We start from the raw sequence: 22,239 nt of genomic DNA on the forward strand, positions 1-22,239 counted from the left end.
AAAGAGCAGTTTAAAGAACAGAAATCACGTCTAGACAAAATTGAAGAGAAACTGCAAAAAATAAAAAAACAGATGAAAAAAATATCAAGAAAACGATTGAAGCCAACAAAAAAACATGGACCACAGTTGTCAGAAAGAATGTGGACAAAGAGTTGAAAGTTGTGCAAGAAAAAGTCAAAAGTGTCGAAGAGAAAGTGGAACTAAATGCAGAAGAAGGAAAACGAAAAGAACGCAAAAGAAATAACATCGTCATCCATAAATTGGCAGAAAACAACGCGTCAGAAGCAAAAGAGAAAAATACGGCTGACAGAAAATCTGTTATGTTTCTTTTTAATGAAGTGTTAAAGGTTCCGTGCGAGAATACGGATATAAAAAGTGTGTTTAGACTTGGAAAAATCAAAGAAGGAGAAAATGGAAGACCTCTTTTGATAGAATTTCTTGACGGAACACTGAAAACTAGAGTTTTAAAAAATTTGACAAAACTCCGAAATGCGGATGAAAAATTTAGAAGGATATCGGTGACGCACGATATGACAAAAACAGAAAGAGACCAATGCCGAGAGCTAGTGAAGGAGTCAAAAATTAGACAAAGCAAAGAAACATCGGGGGAATTTATTTTCAAGGTGAAAGGTCTACCAAGAGACATGAGAATTGTAAAGCTGAAGAAATATTAAATACAACAGGTAACAACGCAGAGAAAGCAACAATAAAAAAGAAAAAAAACAAACCTGAAATATTAAAATGTTTCTGTGTAAATACAAGAAGTATTGCAAATATTGATAAAAGAACAGAACTGGAGTTATATATAGAGAATGAACAACCCGATATCATAGGTATAACTGAATCATGGGCGAAAGAATCGATTCAAGATAGTGAGATAGAACTGAACGGATACGTAATGTTTAGAAAAGACAGGACAGGGCGGCGGAGTGTTATTGTACATAAACGAAAAACTGACCGCACTGGAAAGAAAAGACATAAAAAACGACAAATTTAAAGAAATTGTTTGGTGTGATATAAAGAACGAAACTGAAACAGTGCGTGTAGGAGTATGCTACAGAGTACCAGATTCAACAAAAGAGAATGACAGCGGATTACGTAAACTGATCAGAAATGCCACAAAAGTGCCTTGCGTAATAATGGGAGACTTTAACCACCATATTGACTGGAATCATAGAGAAGGCAAAAAGCTGGCGGACGAACTGTTTCTGGACTGCACAGACGAAAACTTCCTTACTCAGCATGTGATGGAGCTAACAAGGGGAGAAAATATATTAGATTTAATAATATCAACAGAAGAGAACATAATAGAAGAAGTTAGAGTAGGAGAAGAATTTGGAACGATCGATCTTAGGATACTTAGATTCAACATTGTGTTAGAGCAGAAAAAAGAAGACGAGGCTTATTCAAAGCGCTACAATTATTTCAAAGCAAACTACGACAAGGTCAGAAATAAAATCATAGAGATAAACTTGGCAGAGCGATTGAAAGATTTGGGAGTGCAAAATAAATTGAAAACCTTTGAGTCCTGTATGAATAAAGTTGTTGAAGAAACTATACCGACTATCCGGAAAAGCAACAAAAAGCTACCGTGGATAAATAAAAGCATGGAAGAAGATGCAGGAGTAAGACAGAGATATCTCAAAAATGCTAAAGATATCTCAAAAAGTGAGTTAGAAGCAGCAAGGGATAAATACATCAGAAAGAGAAATCTAGCAAAGGCAACAAACAGGAAAGCAATAAGAGAATATGAAGAAAAACTAAGTGAGAACATAAGTAAAGACAGTAAAAGCTTTTTCAGTTACATGAGAAGTAAACAAAAAAGGAAAGTTAAAGTGGGGCCTCTGAAGACTGATCATGGCAACATTGTAACGGAAGAAAAAGAAATGGCTGAGATGCTCAATAACTATTTTGGATCGGTGCTGACAAAAAAAAAATACAAATAACATAAAGGAGCCAAAAAAATTGTTTGGGGGAAACCAAGAAAGGATGCTTACAAGTGTTTACATAACAGAAGAGATGGTTGTCGAAATACTAGGCAGTCTCCAAGAGAAAAAAACTCCAGGAAAAGATGAGCTGCACCCAAAATTTTTAAAGGAAATAAGACATGAAGTAGGAGCCACACTGTGCAAAATATTTAATGACTCTTTAAGATCAGGAGATATACCAAGGAATTGGAGGGACGCTATCGTCACGCCATTGTTCAAAAAAGGACGTAGAAGCTAAACTAGTAACTACAGACCAGTTAGTTTAACTTGCATTATATGTAAAGTATTAGAAAAAATTATCAAGAAAAATATAGTCGAGCATTTAAATTCTAACTGCATAATCAATGACAGCCAACATGGTTTTATGAAAGGACGATCCTGTCTATCTAACCTATTGGAATTTTTTAAAGATGTTTATGCTAACCTAGACCAGGATAACTCGGTAGACGTAATATATTTAGATTTTGCAAAAGCATTCGATAAAGTGCCACATAAAAGGTTATCCAAAAAGTTACAGGCATGTGGGGTAGAAGGAAATCTACTACAATGGATAAAAAATTGGCTAAAAGATAGGAGACAACAGATGCGGATAAAAGGAATAAACTCGAAGTGGATAAACGTAACAAGTGGCGTGCCTCAGGGATCGGTATTGGGACCGCTATTATTTGTGATATACATTAACGACATCGACGAAGACATAGTCTCTAAGATTTCAAAGTTTGCAGATGATACCAAATTATGTGTGAAAGTCAACAACGATGAAGATGCAGAAAAAAAAAACCTAGCAAGACTGTACTAATGGTCCAAGGACTGGCAAATGCTTTTCAACGTTGACAAATGTGCAGTCATGCACTTAGGAAGGAAGAACGCTAGATATGAATATAAAATTGGTGAAAGAGAACTACGATCGACAGAGGAAGAAAAGGATCTAGGAATCATTGTTCATCAAAGCACAAAACCGTCAAGACAATGTACAGCTGCAGCGGCCAGAGCCAATACGATCTTGGGATTTATAAGAAGAACAATGGTCAGCAGAGAGAAGCATATCAAACTGAAACTGTACAAAACCCTAGTCAGACCTCATCTGGAGTACTGTGTTCAAGCATGGAGCCCATATATGCAAAAAGATAAGGAAGTTTTAGAAAAAGTACAACGTAGAGCCACAAGAATGATTAGAGGAATCGGAAAAATGGAATATGGTGAGAGATTGAAAAAATGCGACTTGACATCATTGGAAAAAAGAAGATGTAGAGGAGATCTAATCCAAACATATAAATTGATCACGAACAGGGAAACAACACCATACTCGAGATTTTTCAGGCTAGTAAACAGTGATAAACTACGAGGACACAGATTAAGATTTTCAAAAACTCGGATGGAAAAATAAAGAGCAGATTTTTCAGCAGTAGAGTGGTCAACGCCTGGAACGAGCTAAGCGATGATGCAGTCTGCGAATTCACTCAACAGCTTCAAAGCCAAACTCGGACAGATAGGATATTAGGAGATCTAATTAGTAGTGGTTCTTACACAGACCATAATCTTCTGAACCACTTTAAACCCCGTTAATAATAATAATAATAATAATAACATACACTACACCTTTGAAGGGTCATTCAAGCAAATTTTCTTTTATATTTCTTTTCTTCAATTTATTTGATTCCTTCCTTTGCATTTCATTAAAATTGATAACATTTCTTCCTTAAAATAAGAACCAAAAACATTACTGCCCATATTTTGACACGAAATTTAAATCATTTGAGTTTCCACTTAATATATCGGTCCAGGCATTTGTTATTTGAATCAAAATATTTTATTCCTACTACGATTTATTAATTTAAAAATGTAAATCACTCAGGTGCAATCGGAATATCGGCAGTGTTGGTACAATTTTTGTTCGAATGAACATTGGAGCAAAGTTGTTCGCTGCAAGTTCAGTTCACGTAGCAGCAATGTTAAATTCAGCAAAACAAACAAATCCTCTCTTGTTCCTCCAGGCTTCCGTTGAACCCACCTGGTTTCATGTTGATACTTTTGAGTATTATAAATGTCTTGCGTCTCTCGTTTAGAAATGTTGCATTGGTTCTTTATAAACGTTCAGTCATTCGGTCAAATATATAAATTGGTTGAATACAGAACACCTCTCTATAGACGAGATCAAAAGACGAGTTTTGGATTAAAGCTATCTCAAAAATGAACAATGTTGGTGCCCGTCATTTTTTTTCTTCGTCTTAAACGTCTGAGACATATGCTACCACATCTAAGATCTCTAACTAACTGTGACGTTTTTAAAAACAGCTTGAAACGTTTTTTATTTCTATGTCATAATTTAGTCATAAACATTATTTCTATTTAATATCCCCTGATATTTATCTATATTATTTATTGTTTGTAACTTGCTGTTGGTTTTCTGTTTTAATCTTGTTCCTATTTTCTTGTTTTTCAATTAACTAACGGTTAATGTTGGATTATGCTTTTAAATGTTATTCAAAACCCAAGACGTTTTAAGAAACGGCTTAAAATGTATTTTATTTTATAATTGTAAAATATCTTTTGTGTTTCATAATTTAGTTACAAGAACTTTTATTAAATATTCACCTAGTGTTTTTAAAAATAATTTGTTATTAGTAACGTGATTGTTTTCTCGATATCTTGCATCTATTTTTCTTTAAATTTCGTTTAACACACTGTTATTTAGCTTTTTGTATTATGGATAACTGCTTTTAAATGTTTCTAAAATTTATTGGCATTTTAAAAAAAAAACAGTTGAAGACTTATTTTATTTGCATGCCATAATTCAGCCATGAATATCATTTATATTTATTTATCTTTGTTTATTTATTTTTACTCATATTTTTCATAAAATATTTAAAAAAATGACTTGTTATTTGTTATTAGTAACTTGTTGTTTTCAATACCTTGTTTCTATTTTTTATAATAACATTCTATTTCATTTAGATATGCGCATATGTTTTTTGCATCCATTATCTCTATATGTTTATGTTTATATAACGTTTAAGACTATATTGAAATAAATCAAAACCCTTGGCCTTGGATCATTTCAATTTGTGAATAAAAAAAATATTAATTGAATGGATTTTAAAAATTTTGTTGCTGAAAAGCCGCCCCGAAAAGTTTTTCTTTGTAAAACTCGTTTCCAACTAGATGCTCATTGTAAATATTGTTAACTTTTGTTAAGAGCAATTTTACCAGAGTTTAATACGTCTTGGCGTTTTGTGGTTGATGCTACGATGCTCTGCTGCGGTTGATGATATAACTGTTCCTTATAAATATTCAACCTTGTGATTATTAATTAATTAGTGATGATTATTACAGTTTGATTTGATTGTTAATGATTATTTACCTTCAAAAATAAACGTTCAATGTATTTGTTATCGGTCCTTAGCAAGTTGCTTGAAAAAAATTTGCATATGTTAAAATTGTGTTGGCTCATTTAATATTTTATTTTTAAACCATCGATCTAGGCATCCATTTATTACGCTCATTCGGGGACGATAGTTTCATGTTACATGAGTTAATAACGCATACATTCTTTTTGAATAAACAATTAAGTTTTTAAAATTTAATTCATTATAAATAATAGTAGTAATAATAAATTAATTTAATATAAAATTAAATTATGCCAAAATGATTATTTTCCCAAAAGATCCTTGAAGATATTGAACACGAACGAACATCAACGTACGTACAAGTACATACGTTCATATAAACATAGGATTGATTAATAATAATAATGGGAACACTTCTATATAATACTAATAATAATACTAATAATAATAATAATAATAATAATGTCATTTATGAGCGCCCTATGCATAGCGTCAGAGGGCCAGGATAAAGGAGTGTCTGCACGGCCTGTTTCAATCGCTTTTTAAACGATTTAAATAATTCCTATTTTGTTCGGAAATAAAGAAAGTTTTTAAATTTGTTCGATAGCAGAGTAAGAAACGTCGTGTTTCCTCCGCAGATAAGATAATAATCAGCAATGATGGAAATACTCGAAATACTAAAAAAGGTGATTGAACACCAACACCTTCCAATGAATAGCATGATAAGATGAACGAGACGTTTGTTTGATTTAGACGATGAGCACCATCGCATGCCATACACTGCATCTCGTGTTCTCCTATCTAATGAATGGGAAATGTTTCATATGATGTAAAATGAAAAGTGTTTAATGTGAAATGTTTCATATAACCTCCATGTACAACTGCGTGTGTGTATGTATGTATGTGTATATATGTATGTATGTGTGTGTGTGTGTGTGTGTGTGTGTGTGTGTGTGTGTGCATGTATGTGTGTGTGTTTTATAGTTAGGCAATGTTAAATGTTGTACTATTTTTGTATTTATTTGAATGGTATGTATGTGTGTACGCTGGTAAGATAATTTAATTTAATCAGTTAATAGATTATTAAAAGTTCCTGCAAATATAAATAACCTCTTTTTATATAGAAAACAAATTACATTAACTTATAATTAAAATCAAAATAAATATAAAATTAAATGGGTTTATGTAACAATGTGTGTGCAATTTATAACTGCTTATATCATTATTTTTTTGACGCGTGCGACGAGTTAATTATTTAATTAATATTCTTGATCATTACATTTTCATAATTTGATAATTAAGTTTAATCACTTTTAAATACTTATTTATGTGGAATCTTCTGTTATTTATTACAAATATTATTTGTATATTTTCATTTATATTTAATTAAATTTTTATTACAATATTTCTGGAAACAAGCTAATTGAAATTAATTAATCAATCAATCAATTGATTATTAATTAGTTAATTAATTGATAATTACACAAAATGGAAATGAATGGAGTGCTCTTTGTTGTTTTCCTTTTTCTAGCGGTTGAAATTTCTCTTATGAACTTTCAGAAAGGTTAGTTCATTTTGTTAGTGTTGGTTCATACTCAATGGTTTTTTTTTTATATTTCATCTGATATTCATGTTTAAACAAATCAAGCCTATGTCTCGCGTTGAAACAAAAATTACTGTCTAAGTAGTTAGCTTCTGCAAATGTGCATATCTCAAAATAAATATTTGTAAGAAAGTTGATGCCTCAATTGTTGTTAGAAATATGATAAGTGTTAACTTTTGTGTTCCAATATTTAGGCTTTAGATTTTTAAGATAAACAAGGTAAACGAAATGAATAAAACAGATTTTGTAAAATTAAATTATTACGCTTGTTCGTTCGTTTGTTTCTTTGTTTGTTTAATGTTTGATCATTTCAATTACATATTGTTTGTGGAGTAAATAAGTGCTTGTGCATGTGTTGCGTATGCGTGTATGTGTTGTGTAAATTGCGTCTGCGTGGTGTGTGTGTGTACATTTATGTATAAATTAATATCTTGAGTATCAATTCAGTCATCTTTATTATTTTTATGAGTTGTAGTTATTTTAAGTTGTAAAAAATGAAGCTATTAATTATAGTTGAATGGTTGATAATTGCTGACCATGTTAACTGCAAACATGTTTTGTCATGTTCATTTGGAGTGAGTTCATTTTCATTCAAAGCTTTTTAATTTGTTTGAGATGCCATAAGCAATTATGGATGTTGTGTTCAGTCATAAATTTGTCGAGTTATAATGATAATGATAGTAATAATAATGATATTATTATTAATAATAATGTTATAAAAATATAAAACTACTTATATTGAATTTTAATATTTAAAAAAATTTCATTATTATATATTAATGTTAAAAGTATTCAATGCTCATCATTCATATAAGATTGCAGGGATGATAAAAGTGGTACAAAAAATTGTTCGTGTTCAGTTCCTGCCATAATATTTTGCCTACGACAATTTAGTAACGCAATTCGTTAAGCTATCTTTAAAACGGTCTCACCAAGATTATGATAAATTAGTTCCATACAGTTAAAAAGATTTTGAAAACCAATAACACTAACTCCAAAGTTTTAATTACGATAATTATATATAACTTAACATATACGTATTCATGTACATTGTTTTAGTGTTAAAATTTTGTGTTACGGGCATAGGGACATTTTGTCTTCGCCTATGTTTTTTTCTTCATAATATTAATTACGATAGTAAAATTTTTATAATCTATCGACAATTCATTTGAAAGATTGTATTTTATTTTTCTTCTTCATAGAGTTTAGTTTTGGTAAAGTTTGTCTGGTGGCAAACCGTCAGCTAGATAGTACCATTGCCAACTATGGCGATGTGAGAACGTGCAAGTTGAACAAATGCGATACTGGGCGGATTGATTCCTTATCTAGATTCGCAAATATTTTAAATCTGGCTTAGCACATGATTTTAGTTGACAAACGATTAGGCCGAGAATTTCGTTATGCCGCTCAAAGTATCTTCCCAATGCCACTGTTGACCAGCAATTCGGCAGTACATGCTTGTTCGTTTGCTTTGTATTACATAAGAGGTATAAATCGTTTGTCGATTTTCCACATTTTTGATATATCAACAAATTTTGGTTTGTTAAAAATTGTTGTATTAAGTATTTTCTTTTGAATCTCTATAGGATCTCAGGTACTTTTCTTGTTGAATCGCGTAATTTCAGAAACATTGATGTGGTCTTTTATCGATCTTAGCAGGATATTTTGATGTTGTATCAAAGATATATGACTAAAATCAATTTCATGTTGGCGTAGTTCACAGATTTTGAGTGCCTATTGTTAATTATCATTCTTGATATTGCTGAAATTTTTATAAAACATTTGGATGATTCTTCTCTTAGATATTTTATTTTGTCATTTTGATTAAAATTTAAACAACCACGCACCTTCATTCTTAGCAGTTTTGCATGATTTGTTAGTGATCGAACGCTGAGGCTTCCGTTTTTATAGGACAAAGAGAGAACTTCGACAACACAACTGCTGATAGTGAGTCAGCCTCTTATTGTTACTGTTGTTGTTTTTTTTGATCCACGTGTAGGAGATGTCGCATGATCTGTTTTTCTTCTGCATTTTTACACTTAAAATCATTTTTCTTCTCCAGATATATAAATTGTTTGATAATATTTATTTGAGAGATTGGCACATCATCTAGTAACAATATGGGCAGAAATTGTTCAAAAGTACCTCCTAGTTTTTACATTCCAAAAAGGCAAAAATTTTCGTGCCTTATTTTCATGCTTGTCACTCGCAACAGGCACTGTTCAAGTCAATTAATCACCTTCTGTGCTATCTGTAACCATGCTTTTTAGTTCAGGTTTTCTCTCGGTCTCCAGAAATAAACGGGTTTTGTAGGTCCAAAAAGGTGACAATCTTTGGATAGAATGCTAAGAAAATTTTTAAGAGAATTGGTTGTAACGTAATTGGCCGGATGTTTGCAGGGTCATTAGCATCATTTTTCTTGTAGATTAATTTGGTTTATTTAATGCATGTGATTTCAAATGAAGGTTGAACATCGTTTGGTGCTTATAATACCTTTTTACACGTTACCCAAAGTTTATGTCTTAGTAGGTAACGTGGATGCCGGATGTCGCAACAACGGTCGGTTGTTGCGGCCTAATATCTTCAGTTGTTTTAAATTAAATTGATCTTAGTTGGTTTTTTAGAAGAGTTTGGACGTCTTGTACACCATAGGCTAAAGCAAAATAGTTGTAGATTAATGACTGGAAGTGTTTAGTAAAGTCATCCATATTCTTCACGTTGGGTGGCGATGATCTTCGTAGATGGAGATACGCGTTGGCTTCCTCCCACTGAGTTTTGGTTTTTGAAAGTTTTAATTCTTGAAGAGGTATTGTTCGTTGTTGCTGCTGATGACGGCGTTGGAGTTTGATTTTGCGCAGGAAATGAAGGCGAGTTGAAGTTGGTATCATCTCGTTGTCTTGGTGCCTCATATGGGTTGTTCAAGCTTTTACATGATTTGCATGATCGTCGATGGATCTTGAGGTTTTTTCGTTCTTTGCAACTTTTGTCACAGTAACTAAAAATTAAATTATATTTAACAATTTTGTTTAAATTGTCGTTATTGAAGTTGTATTGTTTTGAGTTGACTTGGCATAACACCAAGAGTGGCAGCCATGTTTGTCAAATAATAATATAAATAATAAAAATAATAATAATAATAATAATGATGCTGATGAGGATGTTCATCTATTTGAAGTGATGGCGATGTCGTGCCGCGGTGCTTCAGCAAGCATCTCCAACGCAATTTGTGAAGGAGGGCAGAAACGTATAAAAGATTTTTGATGAGCAATAATGCTTAACCCTGCGATGACGGCGATTTTTTTCATCCACTGAAGACGAATGGGGTAGATTTCTACCCCAAGGTTAAATCTGATGATAACAACAAATAATGATGACACAAAATAAATTTTATCATGCAAATAAAACACCTTTGGTGAATAACAACAATTTTAATGAACAAAACAATATAATAATTTGTTTTTATTGTTACAAAAAATTTATTTAATTTTTTAACACAAAATGTGAATGTAATTTGTTCAATTTGTAGAACAATTCCTACATATCATAAAAACATGATCTCTACATGTTGGTTTGTTGCACTTTGAACATTTTAGTGCTGTTTTCTTATCCTTTATTCTAGGACAAGCATGACATCTGCCGGATTTGCTGAGTATAGCAGGAATCTTTGTCTCTACCAAGTCATCCTTGTGGCCAAAGTTAATCATACTCTGTGAAAAAAATTAAATAATTTTAATATTGCAAATATATCAGACTTGTCTCAAAAATTTACTTCTCCAAGTTCCAGCAGAAATAATCTTCTTTTATGTGATTTGTTAACATTCCAGTCAGGATTCAACAAAATCCATACTATATAGGCATTTAAAGCACTTATGTCTAACATATTACTGAAAACTGCCATTGGCCATCTTCTAGTCATTCTTTTAGTTGTGTACAGCCTTAACATTTGATCTGATGTGTCAACTCCACCTTTGGTTGAATTATAATCTAAAATCATAATTGGCTTTTTTGTACTGGATGTGTTGTCTAGGTCACATTGTGTATGCATACTGCCCATCAAAGTTACAACTTTTCCTTTTTTTGGACAATATGACACTAGAGTTGCATCATTATGGAAAGCAAACATAGAAGATAAAACATCTCTGCTTTTTGGGGTAATGAATTCAACTGGAAGTTCTTTTTTACTTTTTCTTACTGTCCCTAATAAAGTAAGCTTTTCTTTTTTCAACATCTGGATAAGAGACAAACTTGTGAAAAAGTTATCACACGTAATATTTCTTCCTGAACCTTTTAAGTTTTCTGACAAATCTAACACAACTCTTTGAGCTTGATTCTTTTCTTTTTCATCATTTGATTTTCTACCTATATAAATTTGTAAACGAGTTACATAGTAAGTTTGACTATCACTCATCATCCAAAACTTTAGTCCATATTTTCCAGGTTTACTTGGAATATATTGCTTGAAAGAACAACGTCCTCTGAAAGTTAGGAGTTGTTCATCAATAGTGACATTTTCATAAGGAATATATGCATCCTCTAATGTCTTTTCCCACATTTCAAACAATTCTCTTATGGGACTCAATTTGTCTTCACTTTTCTTTTGCCTTCGTTTTGATGCATCATCAAACCTCAAAGCACTATTTATTTGTTTGAATCTATCCCTTGGCATGGCTTCATTGAATAATGTGCGTCCCCGCTTTTTGTTCCAAAGTTCATTGACAGCTTCATTTTTTGCTTTGTGTACTCCAGAAAGAATAAGCAATCCAATATAGCAAAAAAATTCTTTTTTATCTAACTCCTTCCAATTACTCATCTGTTTCTCTTCTCCTTCCTTATTCGTCCATTTCAAAATGTTTTCAACTATATTATCTCTAAAAAATAGATGAAATGAAGAAATAGGACTGTCTACATTTTTTCTAGCAAATCTTGTTGGACCGGGTTTCCCGTGAATTACATTCATCATACCACGCCTTCCACATTTGTTGTAAACTGGTTCATTTTGCCAGACTATGTTTCCACATTTAGATACAAATGTTTTGCTTTTTTCATTATCATTGCTTTCATCGGAAGAGCCTAGATCTGAATTAGAGCTGTCATTTTGTACATCTGAAAGTATTATTATATATTCATATTATTGTTATTTGATACATTTGAAAAATTGTATTTTTTATCAATCTTATCTTACTTGAACTCTGAAGTGTATATTTTATTTCATCATCATCGTCGGCGCTGTCTTCAACGAGAAAAGGTTCATTTCCTTTTTCGTCAGTAAATTCTACATCCAAATAATCAGTAATCTCTTCATGCTCACTAATACTCTCTTCGTCACTAGAATTATCAATTATCAATTGTTTGGCTTGCTCTAAAGTAAATCTTTCAGAATACGCCATTTTAGCTGATTGTTTGAAAAAAAAGTGTTGAACTGCTTATTGCCAAAGATTTGAAAAGTTTGACATTAATTTTTTATAGTTGATGATAATACAATCGAATAAAAATAGTAACATAAAATTTAATTGTTCTCCATTACATTCATAAAGTTTTAAATATTTAAAAAAGTGTATTTAATTTGGGGTAAAAATCAACCCCAATCGTCCTAGGTGCTATATGCATTCAAAACTGCCCTCTAGCGTTATTTTTTTTATCAAATTTTAGTTTTAAAATAAGAGAAGAGATGATTTTAGGAAAAGTCATAAAAAGAGAGCCCAAGCTTTTGCTTAGTTTTCTTTTTTCATGCTTAGAAAGTAGCTCTGGGGTAGAAATCTACCCCAGCCGTCATCGCAGGGTTAACGCACCGTCCTCGTAGTCCAAGGTGCCAGGCCGTTCATTGCACTAAGAATGATAACTGATTTTAATTTAGAACTTTATGTAATTTTATATTTTTACTTGTTTGGATATACTGATTGGCTGGGGTCAACTGAAAAAAACAAACCTGGTTATGTTGGACTCTCATTTTAATTTAAATGTTTGTTCTTTTTAAAAATGAATGAATAAATAAAAATAAAATAGCTAAAATCTACAACATCTTTTCATATTTAGAGACACTGATTGAGTTTGAGAACTGCAACTTCAGCAAGTACCTCCAACGGCAATTTTTGAAGGGCAAAAAGGTGCCAAAGATTGATAAAGAACAAAATTGCTTAACTTACTGTTCTCTTAGTCCAAGATGCCAAGCCGTTGATTACGATTGCACCAAGAATGCATGTTTTGCCCACCTTATGGTACCCGTCGATAACAAGTCCATCATCCAGCCAGCAAGGGAGGTGCAATGCGTTGTTCAATACGTCAAACGCAACTGCTCATATGCTGCTCCAAGTTCGTGCGTTTTCATTTTTAGATGAAAACTTTCAGAAAAATTTCATTCATAGATGAGTAGTATGGTTATTGCTGAAATTTTATTAAAACTTTTCAATTTAACAGGAATCAATGATTGAAACATAAAATAATTTTTTTCTGTTTTTAACGGTAAATAAAAACATCGCATTTACAACTACTACCTCAACAGCATTTACAACAGCAACCTCAACAACAACCACAACAACCACAGCTACAACAACGTCAACAGCAACGACAACTACCACAGCTACTACAATAACAACAACGATTTTCACAACAACATCAACACCGCCTGTTTCAACTACACTATTAAAAGCAATGACAGCAACCTCTACGAGAACAACATCAACACTTTTAACAACAACGACAACGACAACATCAACAACAACATCAACAACATCCAAATTTGAGAGCACCATAGAAAACACGTTGAACGTGACGTTGGACGACTCGATAAATTACTTGAACGACCTGGAAAGGCTGCTGGTTGGTGCATCGCAGGAGAGGATGGATGACGTGGCCTCCAAGTCCAAAGTTGGTTAATTTTTTCGTCTGTAGGTTTCATTCAAAATTAAATGATGCAAGATTATTACGCTGTACGGGGAGATGAATTATGATCGCAAAATACTTAAAAACCAACAACACATCAACACTACCGACAATACCACTAACAACACATCAGCACCATCAACACGCATAAAATTTAAAAACTTAAATTCAGTCAATTTAAAATGTTTATTTTGCAATCCACAATGCCCAAGTTACATGACACATAAATATATAACCAGCATTTTACAAATTCACAATCAAAATGGAACTTATGCTGACATAACTACAATGCCGATTGTAGGTTTAACATGTTTTAACACATTCATTCATACCCGAGCGTGAGTTTGGTTTCTTTCCACTGAACATCTGCTTAGTAGATTCAAGTAACGCATACACACACAAACTCTAACTCATAACACACACTAACACATCTGCACCCACAAATATATAAACATACATAATTGACTGCATCTTCGTTCACGAAGAACTTAATCATTGATGTGACTTCATTTGGGCAAAAAGTCCAATTCTAGACAAACATTGACAATCACAGATTTCAAAAACCTACAACCCTGTGCCGCTTCCATCTTGTGTCACCTGTTTCTGTCGTTTTCTTTTGTCAACCAGAGCTGCGATTCGTGCCTGTTCAAAGACCTGTTTTGGAATTTTTGCATCCGGAGTGCAGACAACGTGCCCTGGGCAGCAAAACGTGGCCTGGAGCAGCAATGCTTCAATACCCATTGTAACGCAATTCTTCATTGCCATGACATTTGACACTCTATCTATCCATTTGATGTGAACAATAGCTTGAAGACATTTCATGTGGAATTGATCGAGCTTTCGTATGTGGCGTCGATAAGCCGTTCATGTTTCACAACCATATAGCAGAGTAGTCAGTACAACTGCTTTGTAATCTGCAATTTTGGTAACCAGAAATACCCCATGCTCTTTCCAGAGACGTTTACCTAATCTCCCAAATGCAGCACCAGCCGTTACGAGCTTGGCTGTGATATCACTATTGATGGCAGTTGTATTTGAAATGTAACTGCTAAGATAACAAAATTTAACTAACACCATTCAACTGCAAGCCCTCTGCTGATACTGTGGCTAGTGAATCTGTTGAGATTGGAAAGCTTTGATGTAAGGCCTCTGTTTTCTATAAACTTACTGTGAGTCTAAATCTTTTAGTTGCCGCATGAAAACGATTGAAAAAAGATTGAACTTCATTCTGTGAAAGGGCAAACAAAAAACTAAATTGTCGGCCAAAAAACGATCAAAAACAATGACTAACTTCCTCTTTAATTTTGCTTGTAAACGTCTGATTTTGAAAACATCTCTATTCAGGTGATAGCATATTGGTATGCCTTTGCAACAGTTTGAGAAGCGACCCTCAGCATCAGGGAAAAGTAAATTTTGAACAACAACAAAGCCGTAACGCATCCTTGCTTGGTATCATTACAAACTTTAAATTCCGGAGAATGTTCTCCATTTTCAATCTCGCTTGCTTTCATACTTTTGTGGAAAGAGCAAACAATGGAGACAAAAACCGATGGACAACCAATCTTAACCAGACAGTTCCAGACATTTGAACGATTCACAGAGTCGAATGTCTTTGTTAGATCGACAAAGACAAAATGGAGACCATGCTGCTGCTCTCGACGTTTCTCCTGTAACTTTCTAGCAGTAAAGATCATATCGCTTGAACCACGCCCAGCCCGAAAACCACGTTGACCCTCCGGAAAAACACCAATATCATTGACGTGTTTGGTCAGATGATTGACAATTACTCGAGCCAGTATTTTGCTGGAAATTGAGAGTAAGGAAATCTTCCTATGGTCATCACAAAACGAACGATTGCCTTATCTTTTAAACAAATGTACGATGAAAGCATATTTAAAATCCTGATGAATTAAATTTCAAATGTGTGTGTTTTCTTTTTCAATATGCCAATTTATAAAAATAAAATTCAAAAATAGAAGAGTTGTTTTTTAAAATGGGCCATGAGTCAAAAAGCTCAAAAATTATTTCACTGAAATAGTTAGTTCGTTGTGGCTAGATGTTTCAAAAAATTTCTCTTTTTAAAAATTATCAAGTTTTTTCACATTTATGACAATGGCTAATGTTCTGACAAATAAAACATTGAGTTTATATCAATGTTTGAAACGATTGAACGTTCTGAAGTATATGATCCGAAATTTCTAAAATATATGAACAGACATTTCTGTAACATTCCAATTTCTATAAATTGATAAATAAAGAATATAAATAATCTTAAATAATCTATAAATAATCATTCGAAACTTCATTGAAGGAATTGTTGATGACACTGGACAACTTGCTTTCTCCATTCGATTGCCAGCCAAACTGTAGCAGCAGTAGCAGCCAAACATTTGTCAACCAAACTTCAAGCAATCTCTTCTTGTCAACCGTCGAACGAGCTGTTGCTCTGCTGGGCCGCTCTACAATCAATGATACGATCATCGATGCTATTAACATGTGTTAGTTAGTGTTCGTATGCTGTAGTTTGCATGGACGTTCGTATGTTGTTCCTGTTTAAATAGATGTTTATGTATTGTTTTTTGCGTGTTTATGAAGCCTATATCATTATGTGTTGCTGGGCTTCTGTGCTGTGCTTGACATGAAGGTTTAGTTGGTTGTATAGTCGTATTAATAAGTTATTTTGTTTAAGCAGTTAAGTTAAATGAATAAATTGATTAATTGATCCCAAATCATGCATTGAAAGTGCTGCATCTAAAACACATGGTCCTTATAAATTTTCAATTAATTTTTTTTCCATGTTCATTTTGAGAACTTTTTTGGTTAGATTATAGAACAAATATATTTTGCCAAATGTTACAATTGCAACAGTGCTGGTTTGTTGTTAGCTACAGCAACAACCACAACAACAACAATAATTGAAAAAAAACAACAACTACTATAATATGAAAAATAACAACAACAGGGAATTAGTAGAAATTGTAAAAGTAATTGTAGCAGTAGTTAGAAAATTAGTAGTAGTAGTAATAGTAGTAGTAGTAGTAGTAGGAGTAGTAGTAGTTGTAGTAGTAAGAGTACCTATAGTAGTAATAGTAGTAGGGGTAGTAGTAGTAGTAGTAGTAGTAGTAGTAGTAGTAGTAGTAGAACTACTAGTAGTAATAGTAGTTGTAGTAGTAGCAATAGTAGTAGTTGTTTTTGTAGTAGTGGTGGTGGAGGTAGCAGTAGTAGTAATGGCAGCCCTGGCTGGTGTATTAATTAAAGTTTTAGTTTCGGTGCTGTTAGCAGCAGCTGCAGTAACGTTTGAACTGCTAGCGATGATAACCGAAACATTTGACAAATACAGTAGTGGACTAAAAGCTGGCTAAAATCTTTAAAAATTTTTCTTGATCTAATGATTTATTTCTTTAATAATTATTGCTTTTTACTGCGTTGGTGCAAAACTGCTTTCTTATCTGCGAATAAAACTTTTGTATTGTGGGGTAGTGTAACATCCCGATCAAACATTTGTCTGTACGCAATTGTTCGCTCGCCCAGTTTTGCCCAGATGACATTTGAACCTGGTTAGTGCACGGCGACAACAAGCAACAACTTGAGACATGGCTTATCTTCTACCGTTTTAAATAAGTCGTCATCCATTTGCAAAAGCGCATATGTCTAAGATGAAAAAAAAAATTTTCTGTTACTTCTTCAAATATTTTAATTAAACTATCTAAATATTTCACTGATTTTTATTAAATATCATATTTCTATATTTAATTTTCTGAACTCTGAAAATATTCATTTACAATTTTAAAATGTTTAACAGGTTCCTCCCTTAAATTTGTCATTTAGGATTTGAATGTACGTTTTTGTTATATAAATAATAATGGAAGAAAACCAACATAACTTTTGTACTCTTTTTTTGGTTCTGGTTATTTTTATAGATGATGTGGATTGTGTGATCTGCTTTAGTGACAAATTTAATTATTGTACATAGAAGACTGTACACACACACACACACACACACACACACACACACACACACACACACACACACACACACAGTGGCGGATTTGGGGGGGTACTATGACCAAAAATTGGCATGGTGATTAGCAAACAAATAAGGAAGGTTGACGATGTATAAATCCGACACTACACACACACACACACACACAAAACACGCACACATTACACATACCACACAAACACACACAAGCACAGACACACACAGCACACACACACAGCACACACACAAACACACACACACATACCACACACACATACCATAAACATTGATTAACTTTACGTCGCACTTTCTAATTAAACAGCCCTGTAAGTGTAGTATGGCGCAAACGTTGTCAATAATTTGCTAGATTTTTTAATTCTTTTTCAAATTGAAGGTTTATGGCAAAGTCAATTAATGTTTATAATAGAATTTTATTTTTATTCCAAATTTTATTCGAACAAAAAAATTCAGGTGATCAATAAAAGTGAATTACTTGTGGAGATCACCCTTAACTAACAAGATCAGTGTTTGTAATAAACAATAAACTGTCATATATATAGATATATACACACATCAATAATACCAACAAGTTACCACCTAATAACAGTAGTAATAATACAATAATATCAATACCAAAACTATCAATTTATGACAACACTGTTATCATCACGTTACTATCATCATCGTCGTCGTCGTCACAATCATTTTCGTTGTCATCACGATCATCATCATCAACGTTATCATCATGATCACTCAGATATCGAAGTAAACCACAAATCGAAAGCTCCCCATCTTCTCATCCAACCAACAAATTCAACATCAATCTATCTGGATGGAGAAAATCTGAAAGGTTTGTGGGTGTTTGTGTATGTGTCGGTTTGTCTGTGTGTCTTTATCGGTATCTGTATTCAAGGATTTCTGAAAATCTTGAAGGTTTGTTTGTATGTAACTGTGTGTGTGTGTGTGTCTGTTTGTTTTTGTATCTTTATCTGTGTCTGTATCCAAGGATTTATGGGGTGCTCCTATCGTATAACTTTAGAACTCTAGCTTCCTTCATTCGAGGATGTCAAAACAAATGATATTTCAAAAGTTTCTTGAAAACATGTCGGCTCATGTTGTTAAATTTTTTCAAATCCACAGGTAGTGAGTTTCAGATTTTTCCATTTTTGCAGATGAAACAGAAATTCTTTTTTCCCAAAGCGAGACAAACAGAATTTAGATATCACAAAATCGCCATTATTAGAAGATCTCAGTCGACTCCGATTTGCAATTCTTGAGACTAATTGTTACTCTTTTTTTAAATGAATTGAAGCGTCTCCAGCAAGACAATCTCTGATTAAAAAAGTTAATTTGAAAACAATTCTTTTTGTCAAGCGGTGCTAGTGTAGTTCATCCCTAATGTATGCCGATATTAAATCGAGTTTCGATTAACCAACAACAAGTCTTGCTACGTGCGGTGTTCAAATCAGACTGCAAATAATAAAAAAGGAATAAATTGACACTAAACATAATCGCATTGTGGTAACAATTTTTCCAAAAATAAAACAACAAACGAGTGTTTTTGTTGACCAAACGTCAAATAACGTCTGATTGATCTAATTTTGTGAAGATGATAGAAACATCGCTGGCAGATTTGACTAGTATGTTTTTTAAATGAAAGATGAAGATACAGTACAACATCAAGAGTCGTTACATGGTTTTTGTAGTCAGTTAAACGACTGAGGCCATGCGACGTTTCCGTCTACATATATTTGGTATTTTGACGTTGAGTTTGAGCTTGTTTGATGACATCCAGCGACCTACTGAGTCAGCTGCATTTGGTACAGCAGAAGAAACTTGAAGTTATGAGTCAGGCAGTCCAAATCTGTAAAGTTGAATATCATCAGCTTATAGATGAGAACTAGACCGGCTTCTTCGATGACATTGACAAAATTTGCGCTGTACATGATATATGGCAGAGGACCAAATACTGAACCCTGTCGTACACACGGCAGATCAATTCTGAAAAAGCCCTGCTCAGACCACTCTCATTCACAGCACTCACAACTTGAGACCTGCTTTGGATACGAAGGTAAGGTGCAAAGTGAAACTACAGTTGGTCGCTATGTTGTTTGCTAGACCTGCCTGGCCTTTTCAACAACGGTTTGACTACTGCAATTTTTTGAGACCTGGGTAACGTTGATGTTTATAAACATTTAGTGACCAGATTTTGTATAACTGGTAGAATCGTATCAACAAATTCCATCATGAGTAATGTTGGAATAGGGTCGAGGCAGCGTGTTTTACTTGAAGAAGACAAAATGATGGTCTCGAAATCTGTCTTGGACATACTCTCAAACTAGTGGAAAAGGCTATTGATCGACGAATTTTAGTGCATTAACAGCCTCATCAGCTGATGGTCGGATTTTGATTTTAGATATGTAAAATTCTCTTGAGCTGTAATTAGTGGAACGGCCGTGTGTATGTGTGTCTTTTTGTATGCCTTATTATGTATTCTTTTGGCTTAGAATGCAAGTATTAGTATTTGTTCAGTAGTATTAGTTGAATTATAACATAATATCGATTGTTGTGATGCTTACCTCAATTGCTTGTTATTGCCTTGCGTTTCAATCAGGTCACGGTAAAACAGGGTCAGTTGACTTTGACGATTACACCACCACGCTACCAAATAAATAAAAATGTTCATATTTTTTTGATTTTAAAATTAGTTTGTGCAGTTAAAACCTTTAAAGAGCAATTTTTATTTTAAATTGTTTTTTGAACAATTTTCAACTCCATTCATTTTTACTATCCGACTTAATTGGTTCTTTATTAACATCGCAAGTTTATTAATGTATTATTTTTATTTTCATTAATTAAAGTGTAGAATGGAAATTTGTTTATTTATTTTTAGCACTTTAACAGTTTAACTTTGCATTTTCTCACAACTTGTTGGTTGAAAATTTTTTTTATTCTGTAGATTTATTGAAGCACTCATTCATTTATTCATTTATTTTTCATTTAAATCTTTTCCAACTCGATATGCTCTCATGTTGAGATTAATAAAAAAATTTAGAAGAAGACATCACATTTGAAAATCATCTATCAATTATTTTTAAATGGAAATTATTTTTATTACTTTAAAGTAGTGAAATCTCTGATGTGTTTTAACGAAGTTAACTTAATTCCCATAAAAATTTAATTTTTCAAAACTAACACAAAGTGAAAATTTGTGAAATTTCAAACAAATCATCTTTTCTGTTACAGGAAGTTCCTCGTTCCTGGCTGTTGTATTTTATAAGAAATTGAGGCTCAAGTTGGACGACTTGATCTCAAAAACATCAAAAATCGACAAAACGCAGCGAAACCTCTCAAAGAACAAATACAACAATCCCAAGTGTGCCCAACCAACGAATGACTTGCATGAAGATGAGCAGTTCGACTTCAACAGCAACATCATGTCAGCCGTCCTAGCCAATAAGAACAATGTCGCAACAACCAGCGACAACCAAACTTCAAAGAACACATCAGCCAACAAAACGTCAAAACTCTTGAAACCGATTATTATGACTTTTCGGCTGACTCAGGTTTGTCAGCGAATTTTCAATTCAAAATGTTTAGTCGATGATTTGTTTTTTTTTTCGTTCCAATATCAATCGATAATTTTCATTTTTTAAACAATAATTTTCAAAATGATTAAAAGACCATGAAAATAAATATTCAATGAAAAAAATTTATGAAACATGATTATTGAAAGCATCAATTTGTTGCATTATGGTTTTAATTAAATCAAAATTACAACATCACATGGAATGCTCAAAATTGACATTACAACATAAAAGTGAACTCCTCAAACTCACTCAAACAACTTAACAAAAACATCTTACTTTGTTGCAAAAACATTGTTTTTGATGCACAAATCTATGCATTTGAATCTTTTGAAAAAAATATATTTTTGGAAGGAAATATGGGACATAATCATTTTAACAAACCAAGAGACAGACAGACAGACAGACAAATAGACAGACAAATAAACACACACACGCAGGAAGTTGAAGATGGTCAGAGTGTAAGTTGTGCTTCTAACGATATGCATCCATCCAGGTAGTCCATCCAACCATCCATCCATCCATCCATCCATCCATCCATCCATCCATCCATCCATCCATCCATCCATCCATCCATCCATCCATCCATCCATCCATCCATCCATCCATCCATCCATCCATCCATCCATCCATCCATCCATCCATCCATCCATCCATCCATCCATCCATCCATCCATCCATCCATCCATCCATCCATCCATCCATCCATCCATCCATCCATCCATCCATCCATCCATCCATCCATCCATCCATCCATCCATCCATCCATCCATCCATCCATCCATCCATCCATCCATCCATCCATCATCTTCATGATCTATTTTTGCATAAAATAAAATTTAGTTATTCATCT

General features: G+C 33.2%; 1 protein-coding gene across 1 annotated transcript; it reads right to left on the reverse strand.

Annotated features, from left to right (window-relative positions):
* Nucleotides 1–10,453: 10,453 nt before the first annotated feature.
* HELRODRAFT_173967 (hypothetical protein) lies at nucleotides 10,454–12,325 on the reverse strand (the record flags this gene model as incomplete). Its single annotated transcript, XM_009020533.1, has 4 exons — nucleotides 10,454–10,645; nucleotides 11,131–11,297; nucleotides 11,901–12,041; nucleotides 12,121–12,325. 4 exons carry the CDS (start codon nucleotides 12,323–12,325, stop codon nucleotides 10,454–10,456), a joined length of 705 nt encoding a protein of 234 aa, XP_009018781.1.
* Nucleotides 12,326–22,239: the final 9,914 nt, after the last annotated feature.

This window comes from Helobdella robusta (assembly GCF_000326865.2).
Source record: "Helobdella robusta unplaced genomic scaffold HELROscaffold_28, whole genome shotgun sequence".
Taxonomy (NCBI): domain Eukaryota; kingdom Metazoa; phylum Annelida; class Clitellata; order Rhynchobdellida; family Glossiphoniidae; genus Helobdella; species Helobdella robusta.